The sequence below is a fragment of the Hyperoodon ampullatus genome (assembly GCF_949752795.1).
Source record: "Hyperoodon ampullatus genome assembly, chromosome: 8".
NCBI classification, from domain to species: domain Eukaryota; kingdom Metazoa; phylum Chordata; class Mammalia; order Artiodactyla; family Ziphiidae; genus Hyperoodon; species Hyperoodon ampullatus.
This window is the reverse complement of record NC_136921.1, coordinates 92,372,117-92,399,634: the sequence shown is the minus strand read 5'-3', so window position 1 is coordinate 92,399,634 and position 27,518 is coordinate 92,372,117. Positions and strand designations below refer to the sequence as shown.

At 38.5% G+C, this 27,518-nt stretch overlaps 2 protein-coding genes across 2 annotated transcripts in view; one reads left to right on the top strand and one right to left on the bottom strand.

The window, feature by feature from the left end:
• The window catches only part of LOC307056947 (G patch domain-containing protein 4-like), a gene marked incomplete at both ends in the record, with an annotated part of 74,360 nt that extends 71,588 nt beyond the window's left edge, over nt 1-2,772 (bottom strand). Inside the window, 2 exon segments of the mRNA XM_079709933.1 lie at nt 1,243-1,308; nt 2,700-2,772. Of these exon segments, the coding sequence (XP_079566059.1) occupies nt 1,243-1,308; nt 2,700-2,772 (139 nt within the window).
• The window catches only part of PDE11A (phosphodiesterase 11A), a gene marked incomplete at its 3' end in the record, with an annotated part of 451,285 nt that overhangs the window by 154,674 nt on the left and 269,093 nt on the right, over nt 1-27,518 (top strand). The window contains exons 3-4 of the mRNA XM_079710707.1: nt 3,918-4,007; nt 9,698-9,838. Coding sequence (XP_079566833.1) covers nt 3,918-4,007; nt 9,698-9,838 — 231 coding nt within the window. The remainder of the gene's footprint in view (nt 1-3,917; nt 4,008-9,697; nt 9,839-27,518) is intronic.

The following is a 27,518-nucleotide window of genomic DNA, read 5'->3' as shown; positions in this document are numbered from 1 at the left end:
GCCCCAGGCCCCTCACTGTGAACCTCCAGTGTAGACCTCCAGTGTTCTTTAATGATATATAATTGGACCAGACCAGACCATGGGGCCTGAGTAGCCTTTCTCTGTGGTCTGCAAGTTTGAAAGTGCTCAGTACCTACTGTCTTTCTTTAGGATATTGATGGACAGTCCCAGTGCTCAGATTTTATGCTTATTAGTGATACTTTTCATGAGTTTCCAGGGCTAAAGTGACTTTTTCACACTGTTAATGATTTTCAGTTTAACTACCTTTCTGAGTGGGATGTTGTAAAGATTAATTCGCCAATGTTCTTAAAGTGCTTTCAAGCTGAAAAGTGCTGCACAAGGGTGTACAGACTCATTAGCTTCTTAGTCATTAAGGTTTTTTAGATCTTTTGGCATTGAGAAACTAGATGGTGAAGGCCAAATTAGTATTTTTTCTTGGAGGAGGGGGATTTCAGAAAGAGCAGAATAGAACAGTATATCTTTTTCTAAAAAAGACATCTTTCGCCCTGGAATGGAAAAAAGATATAAAAATATTTTTATTTTTCATTATCTCCTATTTCCATAATGCTTCAGCTTCCTCTTACTCCCTTCTTTCAAAATATATTTGACCACTTCTCCTGCACATTTATTTAGAAATTCTATAGATTGTCATATAGTTATCCATAATGGAGCTGAGTGTGGCCTCAGAGTGTTGAATTGTTGTGTCAGTGAATGACACAGTATAGATCATTCCCTTGGTAAGTAAAGACCCCCTCTCAGTTTGCCATGAAGGTATGTATCGTCTCCATCAATAGTAATCTTCAGTTTTATGTGTGTATATATATATATGTATATATATATATATTTCACATGTTCCTTTAGTCATTCTCTTCTTCCTACTTGCTTGACCTATAAACCACCTTATATAATACTTGGCCCCAGAAGGCAAATAAATACAGGAAGGAAGGAAGAAAAGAAAGGGAGGAAGGAAGGGAGAGAGGAAGGAAAGAAAGGAGGGAGGGCAGGAGGGAGGGAGGGAGAGAGGGAGGAAGGAAGGAAGAAGTGGAAGGTTAACCATATCTTCTCTCTTCCACCTCCATCATAGTCACTGTCTCCACGGTAGGAAAAAAAACCCAGAAAACTGCAATGAAGGTGCTCTGTGTGTGTGTAAGTGATGTTGAAAGTGGTCCCATTCTGGCTAAAGGCAGGGAAATTCTGGCAGTATATCTGGCAGCTTTAGGTCAACAGCTTTATACGACTTACCAACATACTTCCTAAGGCATGAGGGGGACTGCCAGGAAGAGCGGGTGACAGAAATAACATCTAGTTCTAGAAGGCAACATGTTGTAAGGAATGATCACCAGTTGTAGAATTAGATGACCTGAGTTCCTTTGTAGGTTTGAGCAAGTTTCCTGGGTTTCCTGATCTCTAAAATGTACATAATGTTCCTCCATGAGGAGGTGATGTGAGATTCAAATGAAGAAATGAAGTGAGAGTGTCTGGCACATAGCAGGTCCTCATTAAATGTTAGTTTATTTTGAATCAGAGTCAGTGAAGGAATTTATCCTGAAAATATCTGTAAAAATCAATTCATTGATTTTTTAAAACTTCTGTTCAATACCTTAATTCTCCCTTCTTTAAAAGTGGGGTCTCAGCTATCACCTCACACCTATCAGAATGGCTGTCATCAAAAAGACCACAAATAACAAATGTTGACAAAGATGTAGAGAAAAGAGAACCTTTGTACACTGTTGGTGGGAACATAAATTGGTGCAGCCACTGTGGAAAACAGTATGGCGGTTTCTCAAAAAGCCAAAAATAGAACTACCATATGACCCAGCAATCCCACTCCTGGATTGATATCTGAAAAAAGCAAAAACACTAATTCAGAAAGATACATGCACCCCAATGTTCATAGCAGCATTATTTACAATAGCCAAGATATGGAAGCAACCTAAGTGTCCATCAACAGAGGAATGTATAAAGAAGATGTGGGGTGTGTGTGTGTGTATATACACACACACACACAATGGAATACTACCCAGTCATAAGAAAAAGGAATGAAATTTTGCCATTTGCAGTAACATGGATGGACTTGGAGGGCATTATGCTAAGTGAAATAAGTCAGACATAGACAGACAAATACTGTATGTTATCATTTACATGTGGAATCTAAAAAATAAAGCAAACTAGTGAATGTACCAAAAAAGAAGCAGACTCACAGATATAGAGAACAAGTTAGTGGTTACCAGTGGGGAGAGAGACAAGATAGGGGTAGGGGATTAAGAGGAACAAACTATTATGTATAAAATAAGCTACAAGGATATACTGTACTACACAGGGAATGTGGCCAAAATTTTATAATAACTATGAGTGGAACATAACCTTTAAAAATTGTGAATCATTATGTTGTACAACTGAAACATATAATATTCTACATCAACTATATCTCAGTAAAAAGTGGGGTCTCAACATTCACTTCTACAAAATTCTGAATTACTTTTAGGGACACTCTGTCAGAGTTGAGTATGCCCAGGTAGCCAAAGCAAGATTTTAATAGGAAAGAAATGATAGGGATTGTGAAGTGCCAATCATCTTTTGTTCACCTCCAGCCCCTCTACAAAAGCACCTCCCACTCCAGGTAATTCTGTTCTGGGTATCCCAGGGGTGTCTCACGCTTGCTCCTGGGTGGATCTGCCTCTGCTGTTTTCATCCCTCACCCACGGTGAGCACTGCACTGCCCTCTTCTGGGCATGGCAGGAACTGCTCGGTTTTGCTGCTGCCTCTTGACATGGCATCATGGTGCGTGTGTGAGAGAGAGACAGAGAGAGAGAAACTGACTGTCATATAAAACATGCCCACATGCCCTTTTCCCTCTACTTCAGAAAATCCCAAAGCATTGTTTCTCTCTTTTTTTTTTTTTTTCGGTACGTGGGCCTCTCACTGTTGTGGCCTCTCCCGTTGCGGAGCACAGGCTCTGGACGCGCAGGCTCAGCGGCCATGGCTCACGGGTCTAGCCGCTCCGCGGCATGTGGGATCCTCCCGGACCGGAGCACGAACCCGCATCCCCTGCATCGGCAGGCGGACTCTCAACCACTGCGCCACCAGGGAAGCCCCAGCATTGGCTCTTTTCACAGTGTCCTACGTTGTGAAGAGTTTACGGAAAGAATTCTTTCCGTTTTTACTTGAGACATTCTCTCTCTCTCTGTGGAATCAGAGATTCTGGAGATGAATTTGAGTGAGAGTGCCAGGAATTACTGAGAATCCCTAGACCTAGACCCCCTGTGATAAGAAAATCTTTGTTAGGATCAGGCCCATTGCACGCGGCTGTTTCTTCCCATAGGAGGAGTGCTCTCTTAAAGGGTACCCAGCCTTTCCTGGGTAGTTATAGCAACAGAGCAGTGGGTTCAGTCTGAACCCTTCTGCATGAGGCTCCTAGGCCCTCTGGCACCTAAGTTCCTACCGGGCCCATCCTAACAGTCATGCTTAAGTCTGTAGCTGACAGAGTTCTAGCGTCAAGCTGAGATCCCTGCTATGGATACATATGTACAAAGAAATTGGCTTATATCCTGCCTACCTCCAAGTGTGAGTATGGGCACTGCCTTAAATTCTAAATATATCAGACTTCATTTACTCATTTTTCATTGATCAAGGAAGGAATACAAAGATGATTTAGACACAGTTCCTGTATCACAGCCATCACAGTCTGTTGCTTCACTTTATATCTTCATAGATGTGACTGTCCCTAGTTAAAGCTTGACTGTCCCTAGTTAACTCTGAAAAATATTCCTTCTGAAGTTAAGATACTAGTATCAACAACACCATACTCAGTCTCTGTGGTTGAAAAGATAGTATTGAAATCAGGCATATGAAGGAACTGTGGAATTTAGTTCCATATTTTTATGTTTTAATGTTCATAACACTCTCTTTGCCCCCAGGTTATGCAGATGTATCTTCCATTTTGCGGAATTGCCATATCTAATGCTCAGCTATTTGCTGCCTCAAGGAAAGAATATGAAAGAAGCAGGGTGAGTAGAAAGAAACATTTCTGACAACCCTCAAAGCTCTCTTTCAAGTGTCTGTGAGTCATTATGTCTTTTAAAAACAGCGGATGATCTTTGAATAGTCCAGGAATCCTTTTTATTTGTATAATCCTTCAAGTCTATGGTTGAAGATCCCCTTTAAGCAATAAACCCAAATGGAAGTGGATATAAATTCTCTGTTGTTGTTTTCAGGAAATAGCTTCTTTTAAAAAGGAAATTAATTTCACATCTATACTTCAAGGCAGCAGATATATTATTGCTTACTTATAGCCTTGAAACAATAACACAATGCAGTGATTTTTTTTGCAATTTAGTTCCCTTAAGAAGCAAGGTATGTTACAAATGATTTCACCCCACCTCACAAATTTTGAATTGAAAGTTTTCCTGGAAGAGCATCACAAGGTAACTGGACAATAATGCTGCAAACACCATCTTATAGGATTATAAAGAAACTCACACAGAGGGATTGATCTCATATACCTTCACCAATTATAGGGTTAAATAGTAAAAAACAAAACAAAACAAAAACAAAAACAAAGACTGATGCTCAAATAATTGCGAAATGATCAAATACAGATTAAATTATACTAGGCTCACTATAGTTTTAAATATAGGGAAGTTACGGTCACAATTTAGAAATATATTTATCAAGAAGATGTTCAGAAAGGTTGGAAACCCTCAGTTAATTGGTAATCAAATTGATTAAAAGTTTCATTTGCTAAGCATTATGATTTATGAATATTTCACAGGAAACAATTGATAGCTACAGCTGTCTTCTTTAGCACAGCATACCACCTGTTTTCTCTGACTTGGATCCTCTTGTCATCTTTAGCCCCATGTCTTACCATTCTCCTCCTTTCATTGGACATCCCAGCAATACAGTCCCCAATTTCCAGAAAGCAGTCTGTTTCACTTTCTCATTCCCTTAGTAATATTTCTTCCTCTGCCTTCAATGCCTCATGTCCACCTTCTTCCTCCCACTGCTTTTGCCTTGCATTTCCTTCAGGACCCAGCTCAGTCTTCCACTTAATCTTTCCTTTGCTTGTTGTTTTGCCTTGTATGTACCACCACTGTTTTATTGTGGGCACTTACCACACTGTATAATATGTACTGATGGCCCTCCTCTCCAACTACATTTTAAATTCCTTAAGGAACACTTCATGAATTATGAATCTTTGCATCCTCATGTATTCATTATGCGCTCAACAAATATTTATTTTGTGGTACTCTTCAGACACTGTCCGTCCAAAGCCCCTGCCTTCATAGAACTTACTATTTTAGTGGGAATAGTAGATAAGAGACAAACGAGCAAATAAAAATTAATATAGTATCAGGTAGTGGTAAGTGCTATAAAGAAGAATGAAGTGAGGCAATGGAATGCAGACTGGTAGCTGAAGGATAGTTTCAGAGGATGTTTATTTCAGAAGGTGATCAAGAAGGTGTCTATAGAGAGATGATATTTGAGCAGAGACCTGAATTAAATGAAGGAGTAAAGCCACACAAAGATCTGGGAAGAACATTCCAGGCAGTGGAAATATCAAGTGCAAAGGCCCTGGGGTAGGAGAAACCTTGGTCCATGTGTCTAGAGAGCAGAGAGGAGAGACCTCAAATAGCCTAAACAATCCTGAGAAAGAAGAACAAAGCTGGAGGCATCACACTTCTTGATTTAAAACTATACTTCAATGCTATAGTAATCAAAATAGTATGGTACTGGCACTAAAGACAGACACATAGACCAATGGAGTAGAATCAAGAGCCCAGAAATAAACTCATGCATATATAGTCAACATCTATTTGACAAGGGAGCCAAGAATACTCAATGGGGAAAAGGTAGTTTTTTTCAATAAATGGTGTTGAGAAACCTGGATATTCACATGCAAAAGAATGAAATTAGACCTCTATCTTACATCACTCACAAAAATTTACTTGAAAAAGATTAAACACTTAAATGTGAGACCTGAAACTGTAAAACTCCTAGAAGAAAATGTAGAGGAAAAGCTCCAATGATTTTTTTGGATCTGATATGAAAGCTCAAAACAACAAAAGCAAAAATAAAGTGGGACTACATCAAACTAAAAAGCTTCTTCACAGCAAAAGAAACAATCAACACAATGAAGAAGCAACCTATGGAATGGGAGAAAATATTTGCAAATCATATGTATCAATAAGGGGTTAATATCCAAAATTTATCAGGAACTCATACAACTCAATAGCAAAATATAAAAAAAAGTAATCCAATTAAAAAATAGGCAGAGGATTTGAATAGACATTTCTCCAAAGAAGACATACAAATGGCCAATAGACACATGAAAAGATGCTCAACATCATTAGGGAAATGCAAATTAAAACTACAATGAGATATAACCTCATACTTGTTAGAATGGCTATTATCAAAAAGATAAGAGATAACAAGTGTTGGTGAGGATGTGGAGAAAAGGGAACCCTCTGTGCACTGTTGATGGGAATATAAATTGGTATAACCATTACGGAAAACAATATGGAGGTTCCTCAAAAAATTAAAAATAAAATTACCATATGATCCAGCAACTCCACTCCTGAGTATATATCCAAAGGAAATGAAATCACTAGCTCAAAAATATCTGCACTCCCATGTTCATTGCAACATTATTTACAATAGCCAAGACATGGAAACAACCTAAGTGTCCACTAATAGATGAGTGGATAAAGAAAATTGTGATACACACATACACACACACAATGGAATGTTATTTAGCCATAATACAGAAGAAAATCCTGCCATTTGTGACACCATGGATGAAACTTGAGGGCACTGTGCTAAGTGAAATAAGTCAGACAGAAGAAGACAAATACTATATTATCTCACGTATATGTTGGATCTATGGAAAGCAGAACTCAAAGAAGCAGAGTGTAGTATGGTAGTTGCCAGGCATTGGGGTGTGAGGGAAAAGGAGAAATGTTGGTCAAAGTATACAAACTTCCAGTTGTGCGATGAATAAATTCTGGAGATCTAGTGTTCAGCATAGTGACTATAGTTAATGAATACTGTATTATGTACTTGAACATTGCTGAGAGAATAAATCTTAATGTTCTTACCACACAAAAAATGTAATTATGTAAGGTGATGGGTGTGTTAGCTAACCTTAGTGTAGTAATCATTTTGCAATATATAGGTGTATCAAATCATCACATTGTACACCATAAACTCACACAAAGTTTTATGTCAATTATATCTCAATAAAACTGGGGGGGGGGAGGAGAAATAATGTGGTTGGTCAGTGAGAAGTGGGAGATTATACAAAAAAATTAGCAGTAAAATACATAAGGCTTACTAATACTGGAAATGAGTGAAAATGACTTTAGGCTTGTACAGGTGGCAAGTAAACAGTTGGATACAGGAATCTGGAGTTTTGGGGAGATGTGAAGACTCGAGATTAATATTTGGGAACCATCAGCATATAGATGGTATTTAAAACTAGGCTACAGGTGGGGAAAACATATGGGTAAGAAAGGGAAGAGGTCTAAGGATGAGCCCAGGAGCAAAAAAGGTCATAAGAAGAAGGAGGTGGGGAAATGCAAGTGACATCAAGAATCAGGGAGTATTCAGCTGTGTGCAAGGCTTCCAATGCCTGTTGAATTGCATGTCATCCTAGATTTTCTTCTTTTTTTCTCCTATTTTGGAGCTAGTCTGCATTGTTATTTGTGAAACTTATATCACTTGTTAGTAAAGCAGAAATTTTTAATTAGAAACAATAAAATTACTGTAATGTGATTTGTCAGTGCAAAACTCAAGGCACAATTAGTTTTTCCTCTGAGATAAATGTTCTTGTATACGGGTCCCAGAGACCCCATCCATGCAGTCACAACAAATTGAAAAGTTAAGTAATTGTTCAGTTAATATGATCCATCTGAAGAAATAGTCTGGATGATTAAGGAAATAATGTCGTCTCAATAACAGGGGATTTTGTTGATAATTATGCAGACAGTTGCCTCATTTTTAATGTTATATTTACACATGAAATTATTGTACATTGACGTCTTACAGCGATTTGCTGTCCAAATGCCAAATGGACAGGATACACTTAAAACTTTTTTCACCCCCTGGTGTTTCTCTTTGCTTTGGGTTCATAGAGCAATGCATGGCCCTTAGCCATAGTCACAAGCTCTCTTTAGAGAAAAAGCTACCCAAGATATTGGGTCTTCTTTCAGATGCTCAGTGAACTAGACTCATTTCATGGATCTCTTAACTCATTCAAGTGCTTTTCTACCTGAATAGACTCAGAGAAGAAATATTCACATATTTCAAATGGTTTCAGGACAAATCAAATTCATTACCAAAGTTGAAAATTAGTCAACACCATCTACCAGAATAGATGTGAATTTGAAAAACCATGAAATCCTTTTGTGACAGGTCAGACTGGAGAGTGCACATCTTATTAAATTCTATTGAATAAAGCAACCTCTGGTCAATTCACTGGCTGTGTGATTTTCTGATTGCATTCTAATAGAGGCATAATATCTGCCACCTGTAAATGGCCCACTATTCCTCCATCTCCAGAAATATCCATGTAATTAAAAATTCTAAATAAATATTATCTCAATGCATAAATTGTAAGCTAACTTAGCTGGATAGAATGACAAGTTATTACAATTTCATTTTTAAATGAGTATACAGTTTTCAAGTTAGAATTTAAGTTTTTTCTTTAATTTTTGTGCTTTTCATTCTATTGTTTTAATAGAAGTTTTAATGGTGATTTCTTTTTGAGAAGTATAATGGTATATAAATGTTCTCCTGGACAGATTGGGATGAAGCAATACTTCTTGTGTAGAGGGATTAATGGAGTTTTTATATATATTTTTGAAGGCTCTGAAACTTAACTAGCATCCGCCACTATGATTCTTAAAGAGTTCTGTGAGTTAGTGAAAATAAGTCTTGAGTTTGACCATGAAGCTATTTCTTCTGGTTGCTGAGGAAGAGATGCTTTGTAATTTTCTGAAATAAATGTGCATTAGAAAGAATCAGGTATCTGTTATTCATAAAATGTTGGTTTTATACCTAGTCACATTGCAGAAAAACTACTGTAGGATGGGAAAAGCCTATCAGTAATGATTATATGAGATCATGTAGTCATTAACTATATGGAATATAGTCATACAGATATATGAGGAATTTATGTGGGATTATATGGACTGGCACTATTCTCAAGTTACATTTTACAATTCAAGACTGTGTTATAGGGACTTCCCTTGTGGCGCAGTGGTTAGGAATCTGCCTGCCAATGCGGGGGACACAGGTTCGAGCCCTGGTCTGGGAAGATCCCACATGCCGCGGAGCAACTAATCCCGTGTGCCACAACTACTGAGCCTGTGCTCTAGAGCCCTCGAGCCACAACTACTGAGCCCGCGTGCCACAACTACTGAAGCCTGTTTGCCTAGAGCCCATGCTCCGCCCCACTCGCTGCAACTAGAGAAAGCCTGCGCGCAGCAACGAAGACCCAACATAGCCAAAAATATATAAATAAAGACTATGTTATAAAATGAAATGATGGAAGTGTGTCAAAACAACCATAAATGCTTTAAAAGTTAGCCACACAAAAATGTTTATATTTTTATAACAAAGACTAAGTGGAATTTTGAGAGAAAACTTTTAATTCAGTCCCTTAGCCACCTAAATACATCCACTTTATCTTTCCTAGGCTTTGCTAGAGGTGGTTAATGACCTCTTTGAAGAACAGACTGACCTGGAGAAAATTGTCAAGAAAATAATGCATCGGGCCCAAACACTTTTGAAATGTGAACGCTGTTCTGTTTTACTCCTAGAGGACATCGAATCACCAGTAAGTCATCTTTTATCTGTCATCTGCGTTAATGAAGTAAAGTTTAGTTTAGTTTAGCTGTAATTAAGTTTGTGAAATTGTGACTTGAACCACTCTTTTGTGACTCTTCTAACCATGAGGTGAGGTGACTTTTTATAAAAGTAAAATTTTTTATTTCCTTTACATGTATTTTCAGTCTTGATCTGCTGTCACCTGAGAAACATAGACTCTTCCACTGATGGGGGACCTTAGACGTCTAGCCTAGCCCTGTGTATACAGATGAGGCAGCTAAGGGTTGGAAGTGTTTGCCCAAACTCACACAGCTGAATAGAAGAGAAGCTTGGGTGCCAGCCTCCCATTGTACCCACCCAGCAAGGGAAGTCCCTTAGCATTGGTGGGCATGGATCGCAATCCACACAGTGCTCCACAGCCCTCTTCTGGGGGTGGGGTGAGGAGAAGCAAACGAACCCTGGGGAAGCAGTGCCCTTTGTGCTTGAGCTGAGTAGAGTGACCAGCCTGAGCTGGGCTGTGCTCTCCAGCAAAGGTCTGTCCTGCTGCTTCCCAGGTGCAGTTTCCAGGTTCTTCCACTGCTGCTTCAGACCTGTGGACACTTGCACAGTATACTCCAGTCAGGAGGTGGAGGCTCCTTTCCTCCTCACATAGGGGCTACTCTTATTCCAAGGGCAAGCAGCTAGGTCTCAGCCTCAGGCCTGCCACACCTTGGCTCTCAGGGTCTGTTAGACCCTCTGGCTCTTTGTGGGAAATCTGCTGGTTAAATACATAAAAATATTGAAAATAATGATCATCATAAGTCTAACTTCTTGAAAGTTAAATGTCTAACCCTCAACAGCAGTTTAATATCTTTGCCGTGAACTCTCGTCAAAGACCAGGAATTGTCTAGTAATTAAGTGCTGTTTTAATACCTCAGAGGATGATATTTTACCATACTTTACTTAAAAAATGTTATTGTCTTTACCTTTAGGTTTGCTTTCCTCAAAGAATGAGAACCTTAGGATAAATTTTGGAGATTTAATCATAAGTATTATAAAACTTACACCATTAAGCTTTAAAAATTTTTTTAATTGAAATATAGTTGATTTACAATGTTGTGTTAGTTTCAGGTGTACAGCAAAGTGATTCATATATATACATATATATATATGTAACTGAAAACATATATATATTCCTTTTTAGATTTTTTTCCATTATAGGTTATTACAAGATATTGAGTATCGTTCCCTGTGCTATACAGTAGGTCCTTTTTGGTTATCTATTCAACATTAAATTTTTTTAAAAATCTATATATTTTTTAAATGTTTAGGAGTGTTTCCCTATATCTTAGCAGAGTTTGGCATTATTTCTACTCAGCAGGTGTGGTTTAAGCAAACAATAGCCTTGCAATTATCCTGCAATTGTGTAAAACTCAGTAGAACCTTGGGAGAACACACACACACACACACACACACACCCCAATAGCCTATATTTGTGAAGCGCTTCCAGGTGCTTTGTGAAGCATCTGGGTTCATTCAATGCTCACTGCATCCTTATGGGATAGGTATTATTATCATCCTCACTTACAGGTGAGGACTTAGGGCTCCGAGAGTCGAGTGACTTACTAGAGTCTTCCCCACCACCTGACTCTGAAACCCCCAAAAGGAGTGGGAAGAGGTGGGGTGCTCGGTGGTTCTTGGCCGGCTGTGGGCTCTCCCTGAGCAAAGGCAGGAAGGGGCAGTGGTTGCGGCTTTTCAGCCTCCAAGGTTCCTGAGCCACTTCCAGGTCCCTGTGAGGGCAAGTGGCTGGGGGACCATGTGGAATCTAAGCAAGGACAAGCTCACTGTTTGCTAGTTCAGTTAAAACAGACATGGAACTAATGTAAACCAGCTTAGGGTGGTCACTTTTGTAAATCTTCTAACATGGACTAGTTTTTACCCTGTGGTCTTGCTCTCTGTCAAGTCTGATGAAAAAATACAGAAGACAGACAATGATATGGAAAGTGCGGGCAGAGCTGGAGAGAATAACAGCGACAGTAATAGCTTCAGGGTATAAAGTAGGGAGGGGGTCAAAAATCACTCCCTAGACTAGATGACTAGATGGTACATGCATAAAGGTGTTGGTGTAGTACTGAAGGTTAAGAAGACCTTTTCACTATCATAGCTGAACATTCTATGACTGTAATGGTGGGGTCAGGGCAGAAAATCTGGGCCTAGCCTATCATTTCTTCTTTGCCCAGCCCCTCCCCTTCACAGTAAGGAGGAACTCCTTTATTCCAGAGGGGCAAGGTCTGCAGGTAAAAGTGAACTATGTGCAAAAACAGGAGACTAATCTGTTTGGTACCATTTGAGAAGCTGTGAAGATTTTTTTCCAAGGTTACTGCCTGGGGAGGTGGGGTGGGGATGGGGTATAAATGTGGCATCACCATGCAGAAAACCCGTCAATGCCCTGCTTTCCTTTAACACGCTTCTCACCAAAGGTTTGTTGAAACTTCAGACTCAAAGGGATAGCTGTTCTGTGCACTACCCTGATTGTCAGGTAGAAATGATAGGAAGGAGATCAGATACAGTCACTCCATGTGTAAGAGGAGAAGCCAACTCAGGACACCAGATGCCAAAATCTGGTGCTGGCACAGCAAACAGAAAATCATGCTGAGTCAAAGTTCTCTGGCTGGGACTTCTTCCTCCTCACCTCAGAATGCTGAATGGATGGAATGATATTAAAAACCTTTGTCATCTAGATTTAATCAGGGGTTTGAATGATTATTATAGAGGGACCCAAGCAACACCTGTAAATGCTACATGATTTTATTTTACTGATTAAGAGCACACTTAGATTCCTATCCCAATATTAGAAAACCAAGATGGAAGTTTACAACATGATTTTTAATTTTTAAAAGTTCATATGGAAAAATAAACGTATAAAAGTAGCCAGAAAAAATTTTTTAAAGGCAACAAAGATGTAAAATGGATGAGGTTTTGCCTGTGAAGCTGTTAAAATATATTAACTAGAGATTTGTTCCTTATAAGAAACAACTGAACAGAATAGAGTGCAAAGACCCCTATACATGTGAAAAGCTAGTAAAGACCGTTCTCTTTCCTGTAGAGTTTAGAAAATTATTTTTGAGAAACAAAAGTGTGTTGGAGGACTAGAGAGTTTCAGACTTGAAATGACAGTGTTTTGGGTTTGTTTGTTTTTTTACTGCAAGCATTTCAACAATAAAGATGCTTTTGTAATTATAAAGGAATACATACAAGTTCTCAACGTCACTAAGCAAATCCAGAATTCAGGCATGCCTTGCCCTTGTTACTTATGACCTTTCTTTCTTTATTATCGTCAGCAAAGCTATCACTCTCCATCCCTCTCTCCAGCCCTCCAGTTAGCCTGGTATGTTGTTTCAGGCAAGGGATTGCACTGAATACAGAGACAAAGAACTCCATTCTGAGTTTGTGAGTGCCAAAATGGGCTTTAAAAAGTTATGACAGATATTATTCTCAAAAACCAAGACTTTTTCATTGGCAAGAACCAGGCTTTCTTAGAGACTTGAAGGAACCAGAGCCTAACGTTGTACCCAAAACAGTAGACTGGAAAGAGAATAGATGAAGCCCTAGACTCTCCCATTCATGAGTTGCCCGGACTAAAGTGGGAGAGTTAGAGAGAAGAGGAAATGCGATTTCCCAGCTCTCCTAGCCCTACCCAGCCTCAAGGCCACTCATAGTGGAGGTAAGGGGGTGGTGGGGATTGAAAGTCCCCCCAGACCCCGCGACAGGGAAGAAGGCTGGAGGCGGCAATATGGGAGGAGCCACGGGACAGCCAGAGCCCCACAAAAGCATGAGGGGCAAATACAGTTTTCCCATTTCCTGATAGAAGGTAACAGAGGGAGGGCTGAGACCTGAAGTAAGAAGCCTAACTGTCAGGACGAGGGAGGCACAGAGGATGTGACCTGGGCCTGGGGAGCTATAGGTGTAGATATTTAAGCACATCCACTGTTAGGGATGACTAGGCTGAAGATCAGTGAGGCTGTCTTGCCTCTTAGAGGCCAGCCTGGGTGAGAGGGTAACTATAGATCAACTACTTTGCTCCAAAGAAGCCAAAAAGTTGCATGTCATCCTGGTGAAAATTTCAGTATTAAATGAACTGAATTCTGAAACGACTGAGAAAATCTGAAGTGGCTGAGTTAACTGGATTGTCTCTTTTGTCTTCTGTCAGCAAGCAGAACTAGGGCTCAAGAAGAGATTCAGTTGCTACAGGAAAATAACATAAGTGACTTTTTGTACAGCTATGTCTGTGGCCTTTGAAATTTATAATCAGTATACAAATTGTATTCTGTAGTCAATCATCTTATATTCAGTACACAAATATGACAGAGCAAGCATTTGAAATTAGATTGGTGGGAAGATTGATGGATTGTCCTACAAATGTTCTGGAAACAAATAGCTGGCAACTTAGGAAAAAACAAATTCAAAAAGCTGGATTCTTACCTCATACTTGTCAAAATATAATTTTCTATAAGGCAAAATCGTGAGTTTCATGTAAATATTTAATAAATACATATCAAAGATTATTTTTAATTCATTAATTTATGAGGGAACAAATAAGACGTTAAAACAAGTCCAAAGAGCATTTGAGAAGTTAGGTATTTATAGGCAAGGTTAGGATAAAATTTATCAGAGACAAAACTTTTTAGAAACAAAACAAGTCCATAAACTGTAATCTTTAAGGCTATCTTTTCCGTAGGATAGAAAATTTTAATCAGAGAAAAAGCTACAAATTAACATGTAACTTTATTAAGTCTGGAGTCTTTAATAAGTGGTAACCAAGGATGGGACTTAGTACATTTCTTAGATCGGGGCTGGCAAATTTTTTTTTGTAAGTTTTCAGATAGTATATTTTTTAGGCTTTGCAAGTCACATGATCTCTGTCGTAGCTACTCATGGTAGCATGAAAGCAGTCTTTGTATGGCTATGTTCCAATAAAACATTATTTATAAAAATAGGTGGTGGGAGACTTCCCTGGTGGTCCAGTGGTTAAGGCTCTGTGCTCCCAGTGCAGGGGACCTGGGTTCGATCCCTGGTCAGGGAACTAGATCCCACATGCATGCTGCAACTGAAAGATCCCGCATGCTGCAACAAAGATCGCACTTGGCAACAGAGATCCCACGTGTGACAACTAAGACCTGGCGCAGCCAAATAAATAAATATTAAAAAAAAAAAAGTAGGTGGTGAGCTATGTTTGACAGCAGGCAGTAGTTTTCAGTTCTCTGCCCTAGATAATTCTTGTGTGGCCTTTACTCTCTTATGACATTGAAAGATGAGCTGCCCCCCTTTTTGCTTTATTTCTGTAAGTCAATATAAATTTCAGATGGATCAAAGACTTAATGTTAAAAAAAAGAATGTAAAAATACTGGTGAATATTGTTTTATAGTCATTCTGTGGGTAAAGGCTTTCTAAAGCATTCATGCAATTCCTTAGAGAATATAAGCACATTAAAATACTTCTATGATTTTGCAGCCATCAGACTGGTAAAGATTTAAAAGTATTGTAACAGTGAGTATGAGTGTGGTTATGGGAAAATGGACATTATCATTACTGATGATGAGAATTTAAATTGGGGTAACCTTTATGGATATAAGTTTGGTGAAATATATTTCAATTTTAAAAGGGCCTAGCCTTTGCACGCAGCAATTCTTCCTCTTAAAATTTAGCATAACGAAAGAGATGGAGAAGAAAGTAAAATCAGTATATAAGAATATTTATTGCAGTATTTACAGTAGTGAAACTATAACTCAAATATCAACAGAAGTTTTATATAATGAAATTCTATATGTCCTTTAAAATAATGATATATATCTATATTTATAGGAACAATATCCTTGATATATTTTTAATCAAATAATAAAGGAGAAAAAACAAATATAAAAGGAAGTGATTTTTATCAATATATGGGTACATAAATGAGATCATATTTTCACAACTATTAAATTGATGGAATTTAAATTTTCTCCCTTTGAGTTATGTTTCCTTGTATCTTCTCTCTTAGGCAGAGTCAGGAATTTATCACCTCATGGGAAAAAAGGGCAGGTACTGGATCTTCCAGTAAGAGAGTGAACTTGAAAGTCAGGTGTCAGGAGAGAGGATCTGCTAAAGGGATTTATATTGCCTTTTACCAGTTAAGGGCCAACCTGAAAACAAACAAACAAACAAAAAGGACAGGAAGTAAAACTCCATAATCCACAAAAGAAGAAGCATTCACAACCCTATGCTTCCAATCATCACCCCACCCATGCCGCACATAATGGGGGGAGAGCTGCCCAATGCAGTGAAAGTTGGGTGGGGTGAAATAGAAAGCTGTGTGTGGTTGCCTGCATCCAGCTATCTTGGGCAGAGTACAGTGTTCATCAGAACAAGTCGCACATACCTGCTTGGAGCAGTAAGGGCGAGTGCCTGGCCAGGCTCAGGGATGTTTCTTGAGTCCTCCTTGCTTCCATAGTGTGGCAGGAGAGGTGGGGTGGAACAAGAAAACTTTCAGACAAGCCAGATCTTGGAAACAAGGCTGTCAGTGTGTCAGGCTAATTGACAGTGTGAGTGACAAGTCACCCTGCAGCTGCTAATATTGGTCAGCTGAAGAGAATTTCATCACACAAAAATATCTGTGTCATATGAGACTTCACAGTAAGCAAAGGAGGCTTCTGTTAGGCAGGGGCTGAAATTGCTGCCAGAGGAGAGTGTTGGTGAGAAAGTACTCAAAGACGATAGACCAAAATACAAATGCAGTCACCCTAATCCACTCCCCTGAAGTCATCCCTCCTCCATTATTCACTTAAAGATAAGCATAGAACAAAAAGTCACCAGCATGGGGTTTATGCAAAGATACCACAAGAAAAAAGAAGGAAAGGAATGTGAAAACAAAAACCAGATGAAGAACACACCCCAGAAAAATTGCTAACAGTTTTCCATGAAATGAAATTAAAGATAGTGTGATCTCTCAGGGGGGAAAAAAGTGTTCAAAGAAGAGATACTAGACTCAAGGAATAAATGATAAGCAGTAAATATTAATAGATAAGAAAACTGAGTTGGCAGAGCTTAGAAAGAAATAGAAGAAAAATATATAACCATACAGAACTGAATATTACATTAAAAACATCAAGAAAAGAAGAGAAGAACTTCTAAAGTACTTTCAGGGGCATGGAGGATAAAATTGGAAATGAAATGGAAAATAATACAGAATAAAAAGACAAGATAGAATGATTAAAATGGAGTCAAAATAAAGGAAGTCCAAAATAAGGATAATTGGTATCTCTGAAGAGAACATGACAAATGAAACAGGAAACAAAGTCAAATTATAACAATAGGACATTTTATTGAAATGAAGGCAAACTTGAATTTACAGACCGAAAGAACATATCATTTCAGGAAAAGTTGGTGCTCACTGCTTAGTACTGAAACACATTCAGTGCTAATGAACTTCAAAGATAATTTAAAAATTCTTTGGGCATCTAGACAAAATCGAGTCACCTATTGGAGGAAAATTCATTCTGGTGTTAGTCTTCCTGGTAGCACTCTCCAGTTCAAGGAGACAACATAGTGATAGCTACCAAGTCCTCAGGGAAAGAAAATATGACTCTACAATTTAAAATCCAGCAAAATTCATATTCAATTATGTAAGCCACAGATAGACACAGAATTTCATCACACAAAAATATCTATGTCATATGGGACATTTATGCATTTTAAATATGCAAAGGAGAGTGCAGGAAACATAGTTCCAAGAAGCCCTTCCTGAAAAATATGAGAGGTTGAGATCAAGCCAAGCAAGCAATGGAGAAAACATGATAAATAAGAGTAGTATTGAGTATTGAATATAGAGCTAAGGCAAAAAAAACAGTAGGCATATGCTTATAGAGGAACACTGTGCCTAGAGACTAGATCCCTTTTACATTGAGTGGTGTCTAGCCTGCTGTTTGTCTGGGGAGAGATGATACCTCATTGCTCAAATGTTCCCTGCGAACACAATCCTGAGAAATGAACCAGACAGAGAGCAGGGCCTTGCGGTCTTGGCGTACACAGCCAAGACTTTCCACTCAGCACTATGCCTCTTTCAACAGGTATCTTGGTTGCATGGAATATTTTAATTTTAATGTGTCAAACTTATCAATCTTCCTTTTTCATTTGTGACTTACAGTTTTTGTTTTTAAAAATTATCTACCTCCATGTTATAATGACATTCTCTTATCTTTTCTTTAATCCATCTGGTTTTTATGGGCTTTTATATCCGTCTAGACTTTATTTTGTGTATAGTGTAAAGCTGTATATGTATAACCAATTGTCTCAGAACTATCCCCCCCCTTCTGAATTATATCAAGTCTCCATATATACCTGGGTCTGTTTCTGAGCTCACTATTTTGTCCCATTGCTCTATTTGTCTATTTCTGCACCAGTATTACACTTTCTCAATTTCTATAATTTTATAATCCTCTTTGATATTTGATAGGACAAGTCCTCAGTGTTGTTCTTCTTTAAAATTGGCTTGCCTATTCTTGACCTGTCGCCCTTCCATATAAATTTTAAGAGCAGCTTATCAAGTTCCATGAAAAACTCTGTGTAGATTTTGATTGAAATTGCTTTAACTGATAGATTGATTTGTGGGATTTCTGCAAGTAACAGAATCTACAGGGGAAAATGGCTTAAACAATAAGAACATTTGTATCTTAACATGACAGGAAGGCTGCAGAAGGTGGTTCTGGGGATGTTGCAGCAGCAGATGATGTAATCAATGATCCAGGCTCTGTCCTTTTCCTGTGCGTGTCTCAGTGGTTGGCGTTCACCAGCTGGCTTTCACCCTCATGGTCCAAGAGGCTGGCACAGCTCCAGGCAGCATGTCATCCTATAACTGTGTCCCCAAAGAAGAAGGGAAACGTCTTTTTACATATCCTTCTCTTTCTCAGGGAGGAAAGCCTTTTTCAAAAGGGTTTTTTCCTAGCTGACTTTCCCTCCAGACCCATGGTCAAGAACAAGATGTTCAAATCATTTATATTCTCAATATTTTTTTGGTCTTTATCTATCATTCTCTGATAGACGTGTGTTCAGATCTTCAACGTAACTGATTTATCACTCACTATCTTCTTGTCCAATTCTGTAGGTTGTTGACTTAGTTGTCTGTATTAATCCTAATTGTTTATGTGTTTTTGAATTTGGGATTGGAGCTCATTTTAGTGGGAGGGTGTTTTATTTGTTTATGCCATTGTTTTTTTCATTCTCTCTTGTACTCTTCCCTCCCTGTCTAATAGTTTGCACAACTCCTTTGTCCCTAGTCAGGAACCAGGTCTTATATTTGATGGCTTGGGTCTCCTGCTGTGTGGTAATATTACACTATACCAGAAGCAGCTTGGTTCAGTTTCTGGGGGTGAAGCTAGGCCACCTGTCTCAAGGGAATGCTTTTAGTCCCCAAACCCCAGTAGAAGCTGAAATCCCAACCATTGCTCCTTGCCTGTTTCTGGACTTGGAGCACAGTAGGTCTCAGGCTCATGCCTTTAGAGACCTTATGCTCCCCTCCCCTTATCTTTTCTCTGCCTTTAAACCTCTATATGTCTTTCTGGTTTTTTCTTTCTGTCGTTTATCGATCTTTGTTCTGTTTTTGGAAGAGAGCAGAAGAATCAAAGCATGAACGTACAGCACCATCTTTATTGGCATTCCATACACTACTTTTTACACTCAGAAAAAAAGTATCATTTCGGGGGAAAAAATCTGCTCAGTTTCCTCTGAAAATAGCTTTTGCTTTTCTCTATTTTATTAGAATCATTCCTGGAAACAAAAACTTCTGGTTTTTGTGTGTGTGTGATTTGTATATTTTTAAAAGCTGGTTATTGCAGGTGTATGGTATTTCATGGCCTCTCTACATTTGAGGGAAAGAGGGAGAAAAAAACATTTAAATCTAGTTGTAGAAGCTTTGATTCATCAAGATTTTAACTCAGTGTTAAGACTGCATTCATGGTCTTTAAACTGGGCAGTCAGGTGTAAACTGATCAGTTTGCTCTGTGGATGCCAAAAATAGAAATGAGGAATGCCTTCCTAGCCCTCTCTCCTGCCAAAATTAACGTTTTACCCTCTTTTGTTTTTCTTTAGTGTTTCAGTCAATCAATTTTTTTAACACCTTTATTGGAGTATAATTGCTTTACAATGGTGTGTTAGTTTCTGCTGTATAACAAAGTGAATCAACTATATGTATACGTACATCCCCATATCCCCTCCCTCTTGCATCCCCCTCCCACCCTCCCTATCCCACCCCTCTAGGTGGTCACAAAGCACCGAGCTGATCTCCCTGTGCTATGCAGCTGCTTCCCACTAGCTATCTATTTTACATTTGGTAGTGTATGTATGTTGGTGCTGCTCTCTCACTTTGTCTCAGCTTCCCCTTCCCCCTCCCCGTGTCCTCAACTCCATTCTCTATGTCTGCGTCTTTATTCCTGTCCTGCCCCTAGGTTCATCAGAACCTTTTTTTTTTTTTTTAGATTCCATATATATGTGTTAGCCTATGGTATTTGTTTTTCTCTTTCTGTCAGTCAATCAATTTTAAGTGACTTTGTCAATGGTATTTTCCACTAGACTGAAAAAATAAAAAGATTGTTCCATAGCTAGCTGCTGTCAACATTAGGAACTACTTAGTCCTTTGAACTGAATATTCCCTGCTTAATGTTATTCCATTCCATGAACCTGTCTAAGCAATTCCTATCAGTTCTCTTAGCTCTTTTCTAGCTCATATACTTACTATTATCTCTACTTCTTTTTGCACTTAGTCGAGGAAAGCGAGAATGAAGACATTTTAATCTTCTGTCCTGAGGTGCTGTCTCAGCACTGGTGTTTACATGTGTTCTTCTTTCATGGATTATCCTGATGGCTGGCAGCTATTTTGTTGTTCAGAACTCCATGAAGTACTTTATAGCTGAGCTTATCAATATGAGACTGGTTTCTGGAGTTTATTTTCTAAACCATGAAGCACAAGCTCCACTTGTTTTCTAATGTGTTCCTTAACTTCTTGGTTCTTATGTGAATACATATACAATTTAGCCATTGAACTAGATGATCTTCCTGAACCCAACACTTGAGAGGAAGAGATGGAGATAGTAATTGTCATCTGATTTTTCTGAAACAGCCACTATCCTAAGTGGATGGTAAAAATTGCTTCAGGCTTTCCTTTCTACTTCACTTTCTCTTCCTTTTCCCCATCCTACTTTCTTTAATTTTCCTTATCCCTGTAAGGAAACCAACTTAAATTCTATTTGATTTTTATTCCAAGTGCTTTTTCCAGAGTGCAGAATAGGAGGTATCTAAAAGAATTCCAAGAATTACCCAAACAGTGTTATGTATATGTATGTATATACATATGCATATACTCATATCATTAATCATTAATATATCATATTATGTATTTGTATATATTGACTCACTTTATTAGTAATTATATGTCAGTATATTAACTCACATCATTAATTATTTATATATGTTAAATATATGTATATAGGTATGTGAATATATGTGTGTGTGTGTGTGTGTGTGTGTATGTGTATATGTCTCCAACTTCTGAACTTTAGTCCCCACTGTCCATCTCCACCGCATCCTGTCACTTCTGAGGTTTCCTATTTCAGTTAATGGGTAACTCAAGCTAAAAACCAGAGTAATCTCTGAGTGTTTCTTACCATTTACATTCAATTGTTGCTAAGGTCTGTTGCCTCTACGCTGAAACATCATTTCTAGCCCCTCCCTCCCACCCGTTCTACCACTTTCTTTACTCTGACTTTACTAGTGTCTCGCTTGGAAATTTTCCTCTTCACTCATTTCTTTACTTGCAGACAGGTCACTCTTCCTTTTTCATCAGTTCTTAATACTACTTCTAGTTATCTTTCTAAAACATGCATCTGCCTGTCTCATGCTTCAAAACATTTATTATCTGTTGCCTACACAGTAAAGTTCAAACTGCCCAACATTCAAGGTCCATCACCTCTGCTCCCAGCTTAACTTTTAGCTTTCCTCTCTGGTCCTCAGGCTCACTCTATCCCGTTCTTCTTCTTCCACCTCTCCTCCCCATGGTCAGCCTATGCATCTGTTGCCTCTGTATCTTTGCATATATAATTCCTGTGAAAGACAAAAGGCACCAGACAATTAAGGAGATTATTTCATCTGGGCTATTGCAATAGGAAGAACATTCATTTATGAGGAACGCCTCAAAGAAAAGAAAGGGTGCCTGGGGTCCTACAGAAGCATGTAGACAAAGGAGTTAACTGCATCCTTTGTGCATCCCAGAGGAGTCATGAGGACAAAGGTCTTATTTTGGAATGTTCTAGGGCAGGGTGGTTCTTTGAGGTTAGCCAAATCTGGAAGACAAAGCAGTAGGGGTATTTCTTCATCATTATACCATTTTTTTGGGAGCAGGGCTCAGGTGAAGTTCAACAGTGTCACCTCTGTACTGACTATTCTTTACAAATCCCAATTCCCCCATCTCATGCTGGTTTTTCTTTCTTCAGCTAAGTGCCTTTGGAGGCTGATTTCTATGTACTGCGCCACTTGGGCTTTCTTGTCCTCTGGCTTTCAGTTGCGTTTGACAAACGGGAGGAAGCAGCAGAAGATTCAAGAGCTGAAGGAGAGAGCTACTGGGAGTAGTTATTCCCCTCGTTCTTTCTCTGTCAGTTGTAGAGGTGGCTGAATTCTTCCAAGGCCCCTCTCCACGGCCCCAGCTCCTCCGGGGCACCAGTAACATTATCCCCTCCCTTCCTCCATCTCTCCTCACTCTCTCCTGTGTCCCCTCAGACCTAGGGGTGTTAATGACTTTCCAAATGTCTACTCCCTGGGTACCTCACCATTCCTTATTGGTTTCTTTTAATCTTGCCCATGCTTCTGTACCTAGTCCCTTTGTTGAATTACTTTCAGTTAAGCCATTTTAGAGTGTTCTCTCTGTTTTCTGGCAAAACCTTGACTGATTTAGTCCCTCAACCTGGAAAACTTTCCCCACTTTTCAGCCTAGAGCATGCCTGCTCCCCCTTTAGGACAGAGTTCACATGAAAACTTCTTCAGCACTCTCCTCTGTGTGCTTGTAGAATTTTGACCATATGTTGTGGTGAGATTATACCTTTGTGAACAGTTTCTCCCTCCATACTGTGTTGTGAGTATAAGGAAAGGACGTGATTTATGCCTCTTGTTATTTCCAGACCCTGTCACAGTGCCTGGTACCCTAAGTATTTGGAAAATGTTGATTGAGTGAATAAATGACTAGAGTAAATTACTCATCAGTGTAAGAGAGGAATTAATCAAGAAGGATGGCAGTGAATGGCCATTTAATTCATTCTTTTGCCCTATATATTAGTCCTCTTATGGAAAAATAGGAATTAAGAAAACTCAAACCCAAAAAATGGTGATTACTTATTAGATCATTCCTATTTTCTTCTTGGTAGCAGGAATATCTATTTGAGCATAGTTTTTGTTTTGTAAGTTGTTTTTAAATTAAAAAAACAGAGAGCAACCAGACCAGCTAGTGCTTGATAAATATCCAAATCAGAAAGATTTCTGCCCATGAAGCTTTTCCAAAGAACAGTCAGAGATGCTTGGGGATATTTTGTTTACTTCCCTGTGGCGTGTGTACCGCCTTCCCCAGGGTGTAATGCCCAGGGCTGATCAACAGCCAGAGGAGCTTGGAATTATTTGTTCAGTTTCATTGACCTATAAACCACCTCTGATATTTCTTGTATAAGATTCTCTTTTTACTTAGTATGTGTGTATTTATTTATTTAATCTATGTTCATTTAGTGCATCTATAATAAAAATCAGAATTAGAATTAGAGAATAAATTTTTAAGAATTAATGAAACTAAGAACCATTCAATTTGTCCAAGTCAAGAATAAAACATGAACTTTATTCTCGTTTGTTTATGCTTTCATCTATTTTTATTGGTCATAGTCTCTGCAGTGACACTATATATCCCATTAAATTGCATCAAAAAATTTTAGCTGTTTCATTTTTTAACTCAGGTGTCTGACTATAAATAATTTTCCACTGGATGCATTATATTTTTAATAAATTCCTTTTAAAAATATAAATTGTTTGAGGCATGGCTGCCTAGAGTTTTGCTTTTCAAACAAAGATATTTTTGAGAGTGCAAGGAGGTACTTTTAATAATTATTGCATGACAACAGGCTTTATTAGACTGAGATGGTCCCGTGACAAGTGGGACATATGCATGTCCTCAGATATACCCCCCATCACTCGCCCTGGTGCCTAAAATTTCTGTCATTACAGTGTTGTTTTAGATGAGAAGATTTTGACTCCAAGAATCTCCTTTCTGAACTATAGATAAATTACATGGGTACATGAATACTTTAATCTATCATTAACCATTAACGATTTAGCCGAAAATAGCTAGCTGACTTGGTTCAGAGATCTCTCTGGACCAGAAGCTAGCAAATTTTTTCTGCAAAGAGCCAGCTAGTAAATATTTTAGGTTTTGTGGCCCATAGGGTCTCTATTACAACTACTCAACTCTACTGTCATAGCTAAAAGCAGCCATAGGTAATATTTAAATGAATGAGTGGGCTCTGTTAAAATAAAACTTTATTTATAAAAACAGATGGTGGGACAAATTTGGCCTACAGAGTTTTTTTGCCCAACCCCACTCTGGAGGAATGGGAGGCAAGCAGATAGTTTACATCTCCAGAACTGTAATACTTCTTTGCTGTTCCTTGCGGTCCTCAAGGACCAAGGCCCATGTGTATGTCGCCTTAAGGGCTCAATATTCTGGTGACTTTAAGGGTTAATTTGCTTGTGAGCCTAATCTCAGATTGCCCTAAATTCAGAGAACCTGTAGGGGGATTCCACCAGCAACCTTGTGTTCTTGAAGATATGATTTAGACTAGGATTTCTGTGACAATCTTAGATTTATTCTAGAATGTTTTTGAAGCCCTTCATAGTCTGATGGCTTGTAACCAGGCTAACTTTATGCACCTTATGGAGCCAAGGCTAGTGTTTTGCCACTTCGTTGACCTTATCTGGCTTACAGTCGGCAGTGTGTTTGTCTTCACAGTTTCATTGCTCTGCTTATATTTTGTCACTCTCTTGATGGGACTCAAGCTTGCTTCTCTTTTATTCTTACACTGTTTGCTATCAGCTGTAGACCCTTAAATGTTGTATTTCTCTTACCCACCATTCCAGATTCCTTTCCCATGCCTCTGAAAAATACTCTTTTACACAAATTAATGGCCCATAATAGCTTTGTTCAACTGTAATTAGTTGTACATAAGCAAATGTATGTGATTTCATGTGTAAAAGTATTTTTATATACTTCATACATTTTTCAAGTATGTAAGTACTTCATCTCCTTTTTGTTTACACTTTTACTCAATTAATTGCCAAAAGCATTTAAGGCACCCTTCAGCAAAAATACAAAAATTCATAATGAACAAATATTTTCTGAGTGCTTATTGTATTCCAGACACATAGCAGAATGAAAGGCAAACTTTCAAATTAAAAGGAAGAAAGAGAAAGTAGATGTTGTAAGTAAAACAAAATCAAATCAACAAACGCAAAACCAAATTGTGCTGCAAAAAATGATACAGCTTTGAACCTAAGGCTTTTCTCTGAGCTTCTCAACAGCCAAGGTAAAAGAAAAAAATGAATAGGCTTTATAATTCCTTTGGTTTAGTAAAAGGAACACATCAACAGATTAAGAAAGTTTTTCTGACCATTAAGTTAAAAAATTTTTCTTCTCTAAAATATTAATTCTTTAAACATTGGAGACCTTATTTACTATTTCTTTTCTATCTCTCTATGCTATCCAGTACTTAATACACATTGGATGATCAGTATGTAGCCAAAGACAAGGCAACATTAGTATTGTCCTCATTTTTCTTCTTCTCTTTTTTTTTTAATTTGAAGACTTTTTAATTTTATTATTTTTTATTTTGGATTCTTTTTTTTTACAACTTTATTGGAGTATAATTGCTTCACAATGGTGTATTAGTTTCTGCTTTATAACAAAGTGAATCAGTTATACATATACATCTATTCCCATATCCCTTCCCTCTTGCGTCTCCCTCCCTCCCACCCTCCCTATCCCACCCCTCCAGTCGGTCATAAAGCACCAAGCTGATCTCCCTGTGCTATGCGGCTGCTTCCCACTAGCTATCTACCTTACGTTTGCTAGTGTATATATGTCCATGCCTCTCTCTCGCTTTGTCACAGCTTACCCTTCCCCCTCCCCATATCCTCAAGTCCATTCTCAAGTAGGTCTGTGTCTTTCTTCCTGTTTTACCCCTAGGTTCTTCATGACATTTTTTTTTCTTAAATTCCATATATATGTGTTAGCATACGGTATTTGTCTTTCTCTTTCTGACTTACTTCACTCTGTATGACAGACTCTAGGTCTATCCACCTCATTACAAATAGCTCAGTTTCATTTCTTTTTATGGCTGAGTAATATTCCATTGTATATATGTGCCACATCTTCTTTATCCATTCATCCGATGATGGACACTTAGGTTGTTTCCATCTCCGGGCTATTGTGAATAGAGCTGCAATGAACATTTTGGTACATGTCTCTTTTTGAATTATAGTTTTCTCAGGGTATATGCCTAGTAGTAGGATTGCTGGGTCATTTGGTAGTTCTATTTGTAGTTTTTTAAGGAACCTCCATACCATTCTCCATAGTGGCTGTACCAATTCACATTCCCACCAGCAGTGCAAGAGTGTTCCCTTTTCTCCACACCCTCTCCAGCATTTATTGTTTCTAGATTTTTTGATGATGGCCATTCTGACTGGTGTGAGATGATATCTCATTGTAGTTTTGATTTGCATTTCTCTAATGATTAATGATGTTGAGCATTCTTTCATGTGTTTGTTGGCAGTCTGTATATCTTCTTTGGAGAAATGCCTATTTAAGTCTTCTGCCCATTTTTGGATTGGGTTGTTTGTTTTTTTGCTATTGAGCTGCATGTGCTGCTTACAAATTCTGGAGATTAATCCTTTGTCAGTTGCTTCATTTGCAAATATTTTCTCCCATTCTGAGGGTTGTCTTTTGGTCTTGTTTATGGTTTCCTTTGCTGTGCAAAAGCTTTGAAGTTTCATTAGGTCCCATTTGTTTGTTTTTGTTTTTATTTCCATTTCGTTAGGAGGTGGGTCAAAAAGGATCTTGCTGTGATTTATGTCATAGAGTGTTCTGCCTATGTTTTCCTCTAAGAGTTTGATAGTGTCTGGCCTTACATTTAGGTCTTTAATCCATTTGGAGCTTATTTTTGTGTATGGTGTTAGGGAGTGATCTAATCTCATACTTTTACATGTACCTGTCCAGTTTTCCCAGCACCACTTATTGAAGAGGCTGTCCTTTCTCCACTGTACATTCCTGCCTCCTTTATCAAAGATAAGGTGACCATATGTGCGTGGGTTTATCTCTGGGCTTTCTATCCTGTTCCATTGATCTATCTTTCTGTTTCTGTGCCAGTACCATACTGTCTTGATTACTGTAGCTTTGTAGTATAGTCTGAAGTCAGGGAGCCTGATTCCTTCAGCTCCATTTTTCGTTCTCAAGATTGCTTTGGCTATTCGGGGTCTTTTGTGTTTTCATACAAATTGTGAAATTTTTTGTTCTAGTTCTGTGAAAAATGCCAGTGATAGTTTGATAGGGATTGCTTTGAATCTGTAGATTGCTTTGGGTAGTAGAGTCATGTTCACAGTGT